The 13,670-nt window shown below is 50.6% G+C and overlaps 1 protein-coding gene across 1 annotated transcript in view; it reads left to right on the top strand.

Annotated features, from left to right (window-relative positions):
* Positions 1-13,670, top strand: part of MAP2K1 (mitogen-activated protein kinase kinase 1) — a 76,525-nt gene that overhangs the window by 61,773 nt on the left and 1,082 nt on the right. The window contains exons 6-9 of the mRNA XM_077746831.1: positions 7,580-7,704; positions 9,671-9,872; positions 11,094-11,158; positions 13,516-13,577. Coding sequence (XP_077602957.1) covers positions 7,580-7,704; positions 9,671-9,872; positions 11,094-11,158; positions 13,516-13,577 — 454 coding nt within the window. The remainder of the gene's footprint in view (positions 1-7,579; positions 7,705-9,670; positions 9,873-11,093; positions 11,159-13,515; positions 13,578-13,670) is intronic.

Raw genomic sequence — 13,670 nt, 5'->3', positions numbered from 1 at the left:
CCAAGTTAGCCAACATTGTTTTCCTGCCTGCGGGTGGGTGATTGGCTTTGAGCTAGATTGCGGATCTCCTGTCCTCTGAATTAGCCCACAGCCTGCAAGGGGAAATGTGTGCTTTAAGGCAGTTTCTTTTAATGGAAAAGCTACTTTGTGATCTTTGGCAAGGGGCATCTATCTCCTTAAGCCTTGATTTCCATATCTGTAAAATGGGGCTGCTCTGCCAAATATTATTAAGGGGCCATTGAAAATGAGAGACCAAGAATCCAAGACCCGTGTTTCCCTTGAAATGCCTCATTTCCTTTGTCTTCACTCTCTCTCACCCCCTCAGATCCCCCTCTTTTTAGTATAACCTCTATAACTTTTGCTGTGGCTTTTGTTACATCCTGTTTTAAACATGTTGACCATTTCTTGGAGTGGCGTGTACTAATGAAAACCAAATTCTGAAAAAGAAAAGCAGACTCTGAATGCTTCCAGTACTGTCTAGCTTAATTGTCAGCCTTTGTGTACCTTTCGGGTCAGAAGATGAGCATTGGCCGAAAGGGGTGCCCAGAGGGAGCCAATAAAAGCATTTCAAAACTGATAACTCTTGGGAGGGAAGGAAAAGAATTAAATTGCATCATTGGCCATGGTCCTAAGAAACGGAGAGGTAACAGGTAACGGTGGCTGCTGGTGAGGATCTGGCCTTTGGTGGTGAGCGGAAGGATGTGGGAGCACCCTGCCCTTCCCTCCGTCAGCTCATCTGCAAGCAAGAGGGAAGTCTGCGCACTCCCAGCGGAGAAAGCTTTTCCCTCAGGAGCAGAGCCCGGTCAGATCCTGGTCCCACATGAAGCTTGTTAGGTCTGTAATGGGAGCGACCCTCTTCCCCAACCACAACTTCTATTTTTTATTTTCCAAATTTTTTATTATTTTTAAAAATGTTTACTTTGAGAGAGAGCACGCATGCTGGGGGAGGGACAGAGAGAGAGGGAGGGAGACAGAAAAATCCCAAGCAGGCTCGCACTCAGCGCAGAGTCCAACACAGAGCTCAAGCCCACGACCCTGNCCTAAGCGAAAGTCGGACGCTTAACCGACTAAGCCACCCAGGCGCGCCCCCCAACCACAACTTTAAAAAAAAAAATTGAGACAAGGTTGACCTATCACACTGTGTTAATTTCAGCTGCACAGCATACTGATTGGACAGAGGTAGTTACTGGGAAGTGATCGCCACAGGAAGTTTAGTTAACATCCATCACCACACAGTTAACATTTCTTTTTTATTGTGATGAGAATTTTTTTTTTTATTTCTAGGAGAGAGAGAGAGAAAGACAGCATGAGCAGGGGAGGGTAAGAGAGAGACGGAGTCACAGACTCTGAAATAGGCTCCAGGCTCTGAGCTGGCAGTCAGCACAGAGCCCGACGCGGGGCTCGAACCCACGAACCGCGAGATCATGACCTAAGCGAAAGTTGGACGCTTAACCGACTAAGCCACCCAGGCGCCCCTGTGATGAGAATTTTTGAGATGTATTCTTAGGGGCTCCTGGCTAGCTTGGTTAGTAGAACCTATGGCTCTTGATCTCTGGGTCATGATTTCAAGCCCCACGTTGGGTGTAGAGATTACCTAAGGGAAAAAGAAAAAAGAAAAAAAAAGATACACTCTTCTAGCAACTTTGCAATGTATGGTTCAGTATTGTTGACTGTAGTCACTACGTTGTACATTACATCTCAGGAATATTTATCTTAAAACTGGAAGTTTATACCTTTTGACCGCTGTCCCTGCAACTGAATAATGGCTCTTCTGAAACTTTGGAGTACAACTCAGCATTTGCTCTGTCATCTAGAGCCCAATTATCGAGGCTCTGGGTAATCGTAGCATCAGGTAGCCATTAGCTCCCTGTGCAGTCTTGACAGACTTCTCCCTGGTTCTCAGCCTCTGTGTCTCTCACCTCGACACTGGCATGTATAGCTTGCTTCTCACTGTGTTCTGAGGATTAAAGAAGACTGTATTTATAGGGCCTGGCGTAGTAAATCCTCCATGGCCCAGAGCTAGTGTGGTGTCTTCCCAGGTTGGCTGGGCTCGCCACCCCCACCACCCCCACCACCCCTACCTTGTCTTAGCTGCATCCATTCTCCTTCACAGTTTGGAGGAGGAGGGGGCAGCAGCTAGGGGGAGAAAGCTGTGCTCTTGGGGAAGGTTGGGTGGGAACACGAGGTTATAGTTCATGTCTAATTGAAGTGTTTGGGATTTTCTCTGAATGTTAATTACCTTTGCTATTTAATTAGCTCCTTGAGGTCATGGATGAGTTAAACTGGAGGCGGAGACCATTATTTGACCTACCTGGGTCAGCCACCTTTCCCTTCTATCTCTTCACCTTTAGAGAAGGGTTATTAAGGATCTACTGGGGTTTCTAAGAAGATGTAATTTGAGGCCTAGAGTCTCATTTAAAAATCTGACTTGTCTTTGTTTCTTTAACCTTTAACTCACTATCCAAAGTCATCCCACTTTTGGATTCAGCCTTTGTCACCAGATGTCTGGTTTCCAGGTGTCACTCAGCTTACTGCTCTGGAGCCCTCATTTCTTGTTTCTCTTGTGTCCCCCGCTTCCCTCCCCTGCCCTTCCGTTCCTTTATGTCCATTTTCTTCCATCTTGTCCCCCATCCCCCATAGTGAATGCAACTTCCTGTCAGATTCTCTGCCAAACAAGATGAGGTTTAGTACCCTTTGGGAGGCCAACACCTTGCTTCATCTGCTTGAGAAAGACCTCGCCCCCACTAGTCAGGCTGGCACGGAGCCTGGCTGGTTGGAAGAATTCAGAATATCCGTCCACAGTGCCCTGACCATCTCTCTGTCTTTGCCCTTACCATCATACAGATGCACGCATGTTCTTGTTATTTTTCATTTTCTGTCTCCCCTGGTGGTGTTGGCCTTGAGGACAGGTATGGGAACTGTGTCCTTTTTACTCATAGGTCAGTTGTAACTGTTTATAGAATAAACAAATGACCCACTGAAGTATTTAATCCAAACCTCTTGTTTTAGAGTGGTGGCAGATGCTCAGAAATTAAGTTAATTTCTCCCCCATGCACCCGTGGGGGTAAAAATCAGAAGACTGTGAACAGCAGTTATTTCTGGGGCAGAAAATGAGAGAATATATTTCTTCTACTTAGTTTTCTCCTAAAACTTCCTTGTTTGTTTTTGAAGAAGGGGGGCTTACCCATCCTCACTCTTTCAGGCACTGAGCGGGATTGGGGTAACAAACCTTAGCCTCTCATCAGTTTCCTGAAGAAGCATGTCAGCCGGGGAGGCCTCATGGGTGCTGGATCCTTCCTCAAAAATGTAGCCTGGCCCACCAGGCCCTGGGGTTTCCCCCAGCCTCACCTTCCTGATACTGGAGGGTAAGAAAGGGACGCAAGGCCTAGAGAAGGCCTAGGGAAGTAGAGAGGGCCTGGGCCCCTGATTCGAACAGCGGTCGAGGTTGCTGTTAGGAATGATGTGAGAAGAAGCCCAATGAGGCCTTCCCTGGTTCAGCCCTCCCAGGAGCAGAGCAGTTTCCCAAGTGGTGGAGGGGACCCAGAAGCACTTGCACCTGGAAATCATGGTGAGGGTGAGTGAGAAAGAAGCATGTTTCCTGTGTAGGGCCCAGCCCAGAGGGGCAGGTGCACATGGGGCCGTGTCACAGCACGAAGCTGGAGAGGTGAGGCAGGAGCGGTGGCGGGCTTGGAAAGCCAGGCTGAGAGGCCTGCACCTGACTGCAAGGCTCCGTGCAGGGACTGTCTCACCAGAGGAATGCCACTTGTTCTGCAGGACCAAGTGAGGACACAGATGCTGGGGACAGGGACAGAGGAGGGAGGGCGGCGATTGTGGAGAGCAAAGAGGAGGTACTGTCAGCTGGAGGAAACAGTCTCTCTGGCCTTGTCTCATGGGTACCTCTTGCGCCCCCAGAGGAGAGCCTGATTTGGCTGGGGCTGCCCGGGAGGGGCATGTCCCCGCCTGGTGGCTCAGCCACACGTTCTGGAGTTGAGTGATGGAGAGTGATCTGCAGGTCTGCAGGCCGCTTGTTGTCCAGCCTTCTGGGTCACCAGGAGGGGCCCCTCAGGCTTTGCCTCTGCTCCTCTGACCCCATCCCCTGTGGTCTCTGCAGCCTACCAGCCGGTGTTGTTCCCTGGCGTGGGGGAAGCCGGAGCTGACAGGCAGGGATTGAGGAAAGCGGTGTTACATAATTCAGAGGAAAGGAGACTGGCTTGCCATGTGAATAGAAATCAGATGCGAGCGGTTTCAGAGGCCGTGCGGCCACTCCTGAGCAGCCCGGGGAGAAGCAGAGCAGGGAAGGAAGGCAGCAGAGAAAGGAAAACCCGCTCTCCGTTGGGGAGGGCCCAAGCTGGGCTCTGGTGGGTGAGCTGCTTGTCTTGCAGGGTGGCTTGTGGAGGAATCCCCTGTCTCTGTGATGTGGCGTGCCCTGTACATGCCCACACCACGTTAGGTTGGTCCTGGTCACCGCCTGGCAGGGTCCCAAGACCTCTGGTGTCACCACCGCATTGCTGACAGGTGGCTGGTGCTAGAGGAGCAGAGGGGCTGGCTCGAGGCTGCTGTTTGAGCAGGCAGCAGGGCTGGGATTTGAACACAGGTCTCTTGAGTCAGGGCTGCCCCTTGGCTTGAAAATGGGGCCTAAACTACCTCAGCACATTTGGGAGGCAAGGGAGCCCTGGCTTGGTGGTCCAGGCACTGGGGTGAAGGGCTGGGGCATCCAGTGGCAAATGTGAAGAGAGGCTCGTGTTGGAGGGCCTCCGCGCTTCTCCCCACCACTGCCCCCCGGAGCACCATCTCCCAGCTGGTCCTCCCCTGCTCTGGCCGCCGCTCAGTGGCCTTGCCACACACTGAACACTAACCTCAGGGGCCGGGCGTCTGTCCTCTATTTGAGGAGGGTAAGTGAGGGCCAGAGGCTCCTTGGCCTGGAGCCTGCCCTAACTCTAGGTGTGGGGAAGAAACTGAAGAAAAGTTTGTCCCTATGGAAGTCATTCCCCAGGAGGGTGTGTGACTCTANCTCAAGGTCTGGGCTGTGACCTGGTTTTATCATTTTTATTTCCTTCATGGCACTGAGACCACTTGGCTTGCGCATTTGCCGGGTTTTGTCTGTGCTCAAATCACACTATGACGTAAGCTTTGTGACAGCAGGACCTCGATCAGTTCTCACCATTGTCTCCCTGGTGTGTGCATGGGGCCTGGCACAGCGTAGTCCTCAGTGAACAGAAGCGGGTGCATACAGTGGAGGCGCATCCTGTGGCGGTGGGCTTCTCTGATACCTGGGCCTGAGTTCTGGGTTCAGCTTCACTGTTTTTGCAGTGTGACCTTGGGCAAGTTGCTAGACTGTTTTGGGCCTTAGACTAAAGGAGAAGAGCCAAACTCCCTTTAAGGCTACTTCAGATGGTTGCATTCTAGAAGTCTGTATGTAGGAGACACAGGGAGCATGCCGGCAGGGGGAGGGGGAGGGGTGCGGTTGGAAAGGTCTTGTGTCCTGTGCTGTGAGGAAGGCTAGGTCTTGGGAAGGTGACCACACCAATGGCTCGGGGTGCTTGCGTATGTACCCGGTGAGCTTAGAGCCAGTCATTCACAAGTGGTTTGGAGCATCTAGTGTGGGCCAGTTACTGTGCCGGCTCTGGGGTTACAGTGCTGGGGCGGGCAGCCAGCAGCCCTGCCCTGGAGGGGCTGGTGGTGGGTACAGAGAAGCTTGAGCTGGCTGAGCACTGCCCTTAGGACTTGACCCGGCCTTGGAAATGAGGGGTGAGGGGGTCAAGGGAAGGACTTACTGGGATGCGAGAGGGTGGGGTTTTTTTTCACTTTATCCTTGGAAGATACATGGACTTGTTAGGGTCTGTTTAAGGATAAGTACAGGCATATATCATTTTATCATGCTTTGCAGGTACTGCATTTTCTACAAAATGACTGTGTCAGTCCTGCGTCAAGCAAGTCTGTGCCATTTTTCCAACAGCATTTGCTTACTTCATGTCTCTGAGTCATGTTTGGTAGTTCTTGAATTACTCAAAATTTTCATTATTTCTTATGGTGATCTGTGATTATGACCCACTAAAATGGTTAGCAGTTAAAAAAAAATGTTTATTTTGAGAGGGCACAAGTGGGGGAAAGGCAGAAAAAGAGGGACTTCCAAACAGGCTCTACACTGATAGCACAGAGCCTGATGTGGGGCTCGAACTCACAAACTGCGAGATTGTGACCTAAGCTGAAATCAAGAGTTGGACTCTTAATAACTGACCGAGCCACCCAGGCATCCATGGTTAGCATTTTTTAGCACTGAAGTATTTTTAAATTCAGGTATGTACATTGTTGTTTTTAGACATAATGATGCTGTATATTTAACAGACTATAGGGTAACGTAAACATAACTTGTATATGTACCTGCGAACCAAAACATTCATCTTACTCTCTGCATGGTGATACTCACTTTATTGTAGTGGTGGAGAAGGAGCTGCCAGATCTCTGAGGCATGCATGTAAATGCATTCATCTGAGAGCCCTGAAGGGGAAAATAATGAAATGGGAATAGTAGTTCTAGTAGGTTTGAATTATGGGGACTTGGTTTGTTTCTCTAGCACTCTGGATACCCTTTGTGGCATCTCTGTCACTTCTGTTAGGGACTTCCTGTCTTGGCCATGTTTTTACCCTGGGGTATGGCCTGCTCTTGACGGGTCTCACTGCTGACATGGACCACAAAACCCCAGCCTGGGGACTTGTACCAAGTTCCGGCATTGTTTTCCCACCTGTAAAAGAGAACACTTGACCCTGCTCTGCCCACTCTGTAGGGCAGTTGTTTGAATCGAGATGGCAGAAGAAGAACATTTGGAAGTTTACCTACCTCTGCAAAGGGAAGGGTCAATGGACTAGTAGTGATGGTGGCAGCCAGGTGGGAAATGGGGAGGGCCGGGGTTGAGGGTGGTTCCGGGGGCACTTCCCTGACCTGACTGGTCCCCGCAGGGCAGTGAGGGACTGAGTCCCCTTGACTGACAGCTGGCTGCAGCTGTGGAGGCCGTTCGGGAAGTAACTTCAGTGAAAACCGTTAAGTTAGCTCCCAGCCTCTGCCAAACTACGCATAAAGCGTGCTTGATATCAAGGTCAAAAATGGGAATTCCTGCCCCCGTCCCATCTCTAGTCTTTGGTCTGAGCCTCAGCAGGCATACAGGTCTTACTATTTGTGTTTTTCTTCCTACCTTATGATTCAACCATAGATCCTGTATCTTGCCAGTATGAGTGATTGAGACAACAAACTTGGAAATCTTGATTATTCATGATAATGGACTTCTTCCTGTGGGTCATGTGTTTAAGTCTGGATTCTCAAAGAGTGAAAATCCACTGGCTTTCTGTCCTGCTTATACAACAGGTTGTCATTTTCTCATCTGACATTCCTTTCTCGAAACCTGAACTACGGGGAATGAGGGACCTTGGTGTCCAGTGTTTGCAAGCCAAGGGCTGGCTTTACGATGGCAGCAGGTTGTTGAACTCATGCTTGGGGCTGGGCTGTCTGTAGAGTACTCACCCTCCTCCCTCTCCCGGATCCACCTATGTCAACTCTCTCCCTTTCTTTGTTTCCTCCCCTGCAGATGTCAAGCCTTCCAACATCCTAGTGAACTCCCGTGGGGAGATCAAGCTCTGTGACTTTGGGGTCAGCGGGCAGCTCATCGACTCCATGGCCAACTCCTTCGTGGGCACAAGGTCCTACATGTCGGTATGAGCAGCGGGTTCATTTCTCACATATCTTGCATGGGCAGGGATAGGAGCTAAGTGGGTGGCTTCCCCTGCAGAGCCAGAACCTGTGCTGGGTGATGGGGGTCGGGGAGAAAGAATGAGGGATGAGGCATCATGGTCCCTCCCCAAGGAGGTGGCAGCATGTCTCTCCTGTCCCCCATGCCGTGAGCTTGGGTGGACAAGGATAGGGCCGCAGGTGTCTCAGTTGTCCCTAGGGTCTGGCTTGGGGCCTGGCACGTGGTAGGTGCCCAGGGAGGGCTTGGTGAGTAAATGGAGCAGGTAACTCTGGGTGAGTGCTGGCATGGGGCAGATAGAGGAGCCTTAGGGTGGGTGGCAATCTCTGTGGAGGGGGCAGTGAGTGCAGGCTCGGATTAATTGAGGGGCGGGCACAGAGGCTGGGGCATCCCAGCACATAGTGTTTCCCATGTCCTCATCTCTCTGGTGGCCCTGTGAGAGGGAAGATTATTGCTCCCATTTTAGAGATGAGAAAATCCAGATGCAGAGCCTGGGCTGAAAGCCAGGTCTCCTTGCCAGTTAGTCCTCAGGCAGTCGAAGAACTGAGCAGCTAGCATTTTGGACCACTCAGCTGTCAGCCACAAAGTCCCAAATCCATCAACACCCCCGGACCTATTGATCCAAGGTTAGTGGTTCAGGTTTTTGTGGTTACATGGTAAGTTCCAAAACAGTCCAGTGTTTGAGTTAGTGAAAAATCCTTTGGGAGACATTAATGATGTCTAAAAAAAAAAAGTAGAATTGTCAGAATAAAGACTCTGTAGAGTTCTTGAAATACATGTGTTATTTCAATTAACACTGAATAAAAATAATGCTTTGTATAGCACTACGTATTTTTTTTTCCTGACTCTGCCAACTCAACCCATATTTGTGTAGAATTTTGTAGCATCTAACATACATTTTCATTTGGTTTGACCTTCTTGGTAATCCTAGTAAGGAGAGCAGGTATTTTGTTAACATCCTTATTGTTGTTAACACCATGTTCATCAGCCCCATATTATAGATGAGGAAACTGAGGCTCAGGATCACAAAGTTTACAAGTAACAGAGTTGGAATGTGAACTCAGGTCGCCTGACCTCAGATCCTTTGTCTTTTCTACTGCTCCGTGTTGTCCATGGACAGTCCGTGAGTCCGTGGTGTAGCTGGTCTTAGAGTTCAGCTCACCTGACTCTTAAGGCTGGTGTTTTTGTTTTTTAATGTTTATTATTCTGAGAGGCAGAAAAAGAGACAGAGCATGAGTTGGAGGCGGGGGGGACGGAGAGAGAGGGAGACACAGAATCTGAAGCAGTTGAGCTGTTAGCATAGAGCCTCATGGGGGCTCGAACTCATGGACTGCGAGATCATGACCTGAGCCAAAGTTGGATGCTTAACCCACTGAGCCACCCATGCGCCCCTTAAGTGTGCACTCTCTACCCAGTGCACACTTAATCCATGACCGATGTTCCAGAAGCCTCATGTTTCAGAGGAAGGTGACAAGATGAACCTCACAGGCTGGGCTTTGGACAAGCTGTGCTGCACGTGCAAGACAGTGAGCAGACTGGGCAAAACTGGAGCGCCAGCTGAAGTGGCAGCCAGGGTCCAGCCAGGCCCAGAGGCTGTTAGTTGAGAGCAGGTTACAGGGAGATGGCAGGGAGGAGGCGTGGGCCAGAGCCCCAGGAACCAGCTAGGGTTTGAATGTAGTAGTCGGGGGCAGATCAGAAACCAAGTGAAAGCAGTTAGTGGAAGTTCCAAAGAAGATAAAGTGTGTCAGCAGATCTAGGGCGGGGGCCTGGGACCAGGTGGGATAGGCCACTCCCTGCAGTTCAGGCAAGCCTCAAAGGGGCAAGGAGTCCTGAGGCCTCCCTGGAGTGTCTGTGGAGCCTCGCCTGTCCCTCTTCCTTGTGGGCCTGGATTAAGCTCACAGGTGACCACAACTGTGTCTGTTTCTTCTGCAGCCAGAAAGACTGCAGGGGACTCACTACTCTGTGCAGTCGGACATCTGGAGCATGGGGCTGTCTCTGGTGGAGATGGCAGTCGGGAGGTATCCCATCCCTCCTCCAGATGCCAAGGAGCTGGAGCTGATGTTTGGGTGCCAAGTGGAGGGAGATGTGGCAGAGACACCACCCAGGCCGAGGACCCCGGGAAGGCCCCTCAGCTGTGAGTGGCCCCAGCTTGGACTGGGGGCGTCCCTTACTGCTGCGGTTTCTGGGGAGCTGATTGAACGCTGCCAGGCTGGGGGTTGGGGGGAGGAGCAGAGCAGGGTCTGCAGGTGGGTGTTAAATTGTTACTGTGGACAACTTGCACTGTTCCTGACACTGTACTTAGTACTTTATATGCACTAGCTAAGTTTTAAACCCCATGACTTTTTTTAGGTAGATTTTGAGAAAAAATTCACATAACATAAAACGCACATTGTAAAGTGTACAGTTCAGTGGTTTTTAGTATATTCTTCCATGTTGTACAGTCATCACCACTGTGTAATTCCAGAACACTTCCATCACCCCAAAAAGAAACCTCCCCTCCATGAACAATCAATCACTCCCAGCTCCTCCTACCCCCATCCCCTGGCAACCACTAATCTACTTTGTCTCCATGGATTTGTCCAGTATTGTCTAATTTTAATAGCAATCATGTGTGAGCACCATTATAATCTCTTAGATGTGAGGAAACTGAGGCACAAAGTGCCTGACTTGTTGAGACTACATACTATAAGTGACCAAGTCAGAGTCCTAGGTGCTGAGCACTGTGCCACACCGCATGCCTCACTGATCATGAAAGCTGGGAAGTAAACCTGGTGCTGGGAAGATGCTGGCCCAGCCACCGCCATCTTCTGATGTCATTCCTGCCCGGACACACCTTTGTGACCAGGAAGACCTGTCTCTGAGGCCTTCATGGGAGAGGGTGTAGGTGAAGGGAGAAGCAGAGGACAGGGGTTGCTGATGGTGGGTCCAGGGGCTGGCTTGGTACTCTGGAGTATAAAAGGGAGAAACCTAAGTTCAGGGAGAATTAAAACCTAAGTCCCCAACTTACTTAGTTATTACCTCATTAGCTCCTCTCTCAGCATAAGGAAGGGACGAACGGCGGACATGATGATCCATCTCCACTTTACCAAACTCAAAACAGCTCAGCAGCAGCGGACTCGCCTGAGGTCACAAACCTTGGAGGTGGTAGAGCCCAGACTCCTACCCGGCAGGCTGACTCTGGGGCCTTTGCTGGTCCCCTGTTTCTTTGTCCTTATCTGGGGCTCTTGTGTGTCTGCTTATTGTCCACCACCCTGTTCTGGTCCCCAGGACCCCTGCCCAAGTCTCTAGTCTCATACTAGCAAATAACCTGGTTTTCTGAGAAGTGTTTTTCTTTTTTCTCTTCTAAAATCTGTAGCTTATGGAATGGACAGCCGACCTCCTATGGCGATTTTTGAGTTGTTGGATTACATAGTCAACGAGGTAAGTACCGCATGGCTTCCTTGGCCTCAGTATCTGCTTCTATTAAGAAAAGACTCCGTTATTTTGGGAAGCCTGTGTGTTGTTCCCACAGTGGGGCGGCTCTGCTCCTGTGGGGATTTCTGTAGGGTACCACGCTCTTGGAATCGAGTGCCTGGTTTAGAGGCTGCAGGCCTCCCCAGGGAACATCTTTGGGTAGCTAGGAGTTTCTCGTCCTCTCTCAGATTCAGGAGCCTCCAGTGTGCCCATTACATTCTTACTCCTTCATTCACCAAGCATTTCTTGTGCATTTACTGTGGGCTACGTGTGCACTGTGGGGTAGAGCTAGGGACAGAATGGGGGCTGCAGACAGGAAAACAAAAGTCCCTCGTTGTGAAGACCATTAGATTTATATGGGAGGCAAGGTTAAGTCCGCACATACCTGCAATATAGGGTTTTCTATTGTTAGTGCCATTAAAAGCAATAGGTGTAAAAAATGACAGTGTAGAGACAGGTATGAAAAATATTCACTATAAATTGTGTGGAAAACATTACAAAGTTATGTGTACAGTGACCAGTTCTTTAAAAAATCTGTATGCATATACGTGCATATAAAGTCTGAAAAGTTGTATGAAATGGTTCTCTCTAGACGATGGAAGTTTCTTTTGGCTTATTACTGCTGGCTGACTTTAATGCAAAGAACACACCTTATTTGTGTCACACACATATGCCAGTATGTTTGAATGAAAAAAAGGATCAAGGAAGAAAGAGACCAGCATTCATCAAATGTGGGTTTGAGGGGGCGGGGAGCAGTGGCGCAGAGGGCCTGGGGCAGGGCTGCAGGAGTGGGGCTTTGCAGCAGGATTTCAGGAGGTAGGGCCAGCACCCCCGGCCTCGGGTGGTGTGGGGAGTGGAGGAGAAGGGACGAGCTCTGTTAGGCCTGGGAGGCAGCTGGAGGCCCCACTCAGCTGGAGTACATGGTAAAAGGCATGGCTCTGTTCTCTTCAAGAGACTAGTGGGGTCATTTTTCACTTTCTTAATACTCTCTAACACCAGGCCCCAGAAGGCTCAAAATGGTCCCCTTGTCCATTACAAACCAAACAGGGAAAATCCTGTTTCCACTCCATCAGTTAATAAGTCACTAACTAGGGCGGTTAACTTACCTCCCCTTACTGTGTGCACAGCTTTGTGCTAAGCAGTGAGACCTGGAGCCCAAGTTCAGCATATGATCTCGGCCGCTTACCGACTCCAGGCAGGCACAGGTGGTAGTGAGGGAGGCCATCATCTACTGCCTTGACCTGAGCTGGGTGGTGCGGGGTGGGAACCGCGTGACGGAAGAGCGCGCCTGAGCTTAAATCAGCAGCTGCCAGTCTCCTCGTGTGCACTGCCGGCCTCTGGTGGGCCCTGCTGGTGTCACTGTCTTTGTCCTACATGTGAGGACACTCGGGCTCCAAGACGAAAAGCAGCTAAGTTCCTTCCGCCCTAGTGCTCTTCCTTACCACCCACTCCTCCCAGCTCCCATCCCTACCCTCCCAGGAGGCTGGGCTGTGTGGTGTGGGTGTGGTGCCTCACAGCCTCTCCTTTGCCCAGCCCCCATCCTACTGGGGACAGGCCTGGACTCTGGAGGCCAAGCATTCTCTTTGAACGTTGCCTTCATCCCTCTCAGCAGCAGCACCTGTCTGCAGCCCGAGAGCTGGGTTTCAGCCCCTGACCCTCAGACGCGGCTCACCAGCCTGCTGTTGTGGAAGCCCTGTCCTTTGTCGCCTTGCGTGACTTCCACCCCGTACCCTGGGCAAAACGAGAGTTGCCAGTATCCCTGGGTTGATGCCTGCAAACAGCCTCATTCCTAGAGTGTGCAGGGAACATTCTTCCAGACCCAGCTCTCTTTCACTGATGTATTAACCTTCCTCCGCTGCTTCTTTGGGGTTCAGAAAACTGTAATTTTACAGTTTAGCCTTCTGTGTCTCCCACAGGTGCTGTCTGGGCTGGGCTACGCCTGGTGATTAGCACACCCCCCCTAGCTGCTAGTTCCATGCCACACGCCACGGTTTACAGATGATCAGCTAGAAGGGGCCCCAGAGAGAATGAGGTCCTCCTCAGGTAGTAGACGGATAAACTAAGGTTCAGAGAGAAACCGTGATTTGTTTAGTCGCTAGTCAAGTGAGTGGTAGCCACAAACTTGGCCCCGGTTCCAGCTGTGGTTTGTGAGACCAGTGGGTCCACCTGGGTGACCCAGCACGTAGCCACTCACCTCCAACCCCTGCCTTCCCTTGGCTGGTTAAGGGCAGCACTGTACTGAGACCTGGGGGAGAGCGGGTTTGTGGGGAATATGGCTGGAGAAGGAAGCCAGGCATTTCTTAGGTCTTGACATGTATTTACAGCCTCCTCCAAAGCTGCCCAGTGGAGTATTCAGTCTGGAATTTCAAGATTTTGTGAATAAATGGTAAGTCAGCTCCTTGCTCTCTGGAAGAGTATGCTTGTTTCATCAGCCTCCCCACCTGGTCTTTGGGTGCAGAGCTTTGCCCTCCACCCCCCC

This window comes from Crocuta crocuta, unplaced genomic scaffold (genome assembly GCF_008692635.1).
Source record: "Crocuta crocuta isolate KB4526 unplaced genomic scaffold, BGI_CrCroc_1.0 scaffold130, whole genome shotgun sequence".
In the NCBI taxonomy this organism is placed as follows: Eukaryota; Metazoa; Chordata; class Mammalia; order Carnivora; family Hyaenidae; genus Crocuta; species Crocuta crocuta.
This window is presented reverse-complemented; position numbering and strand designations above follow the sequence as displayed.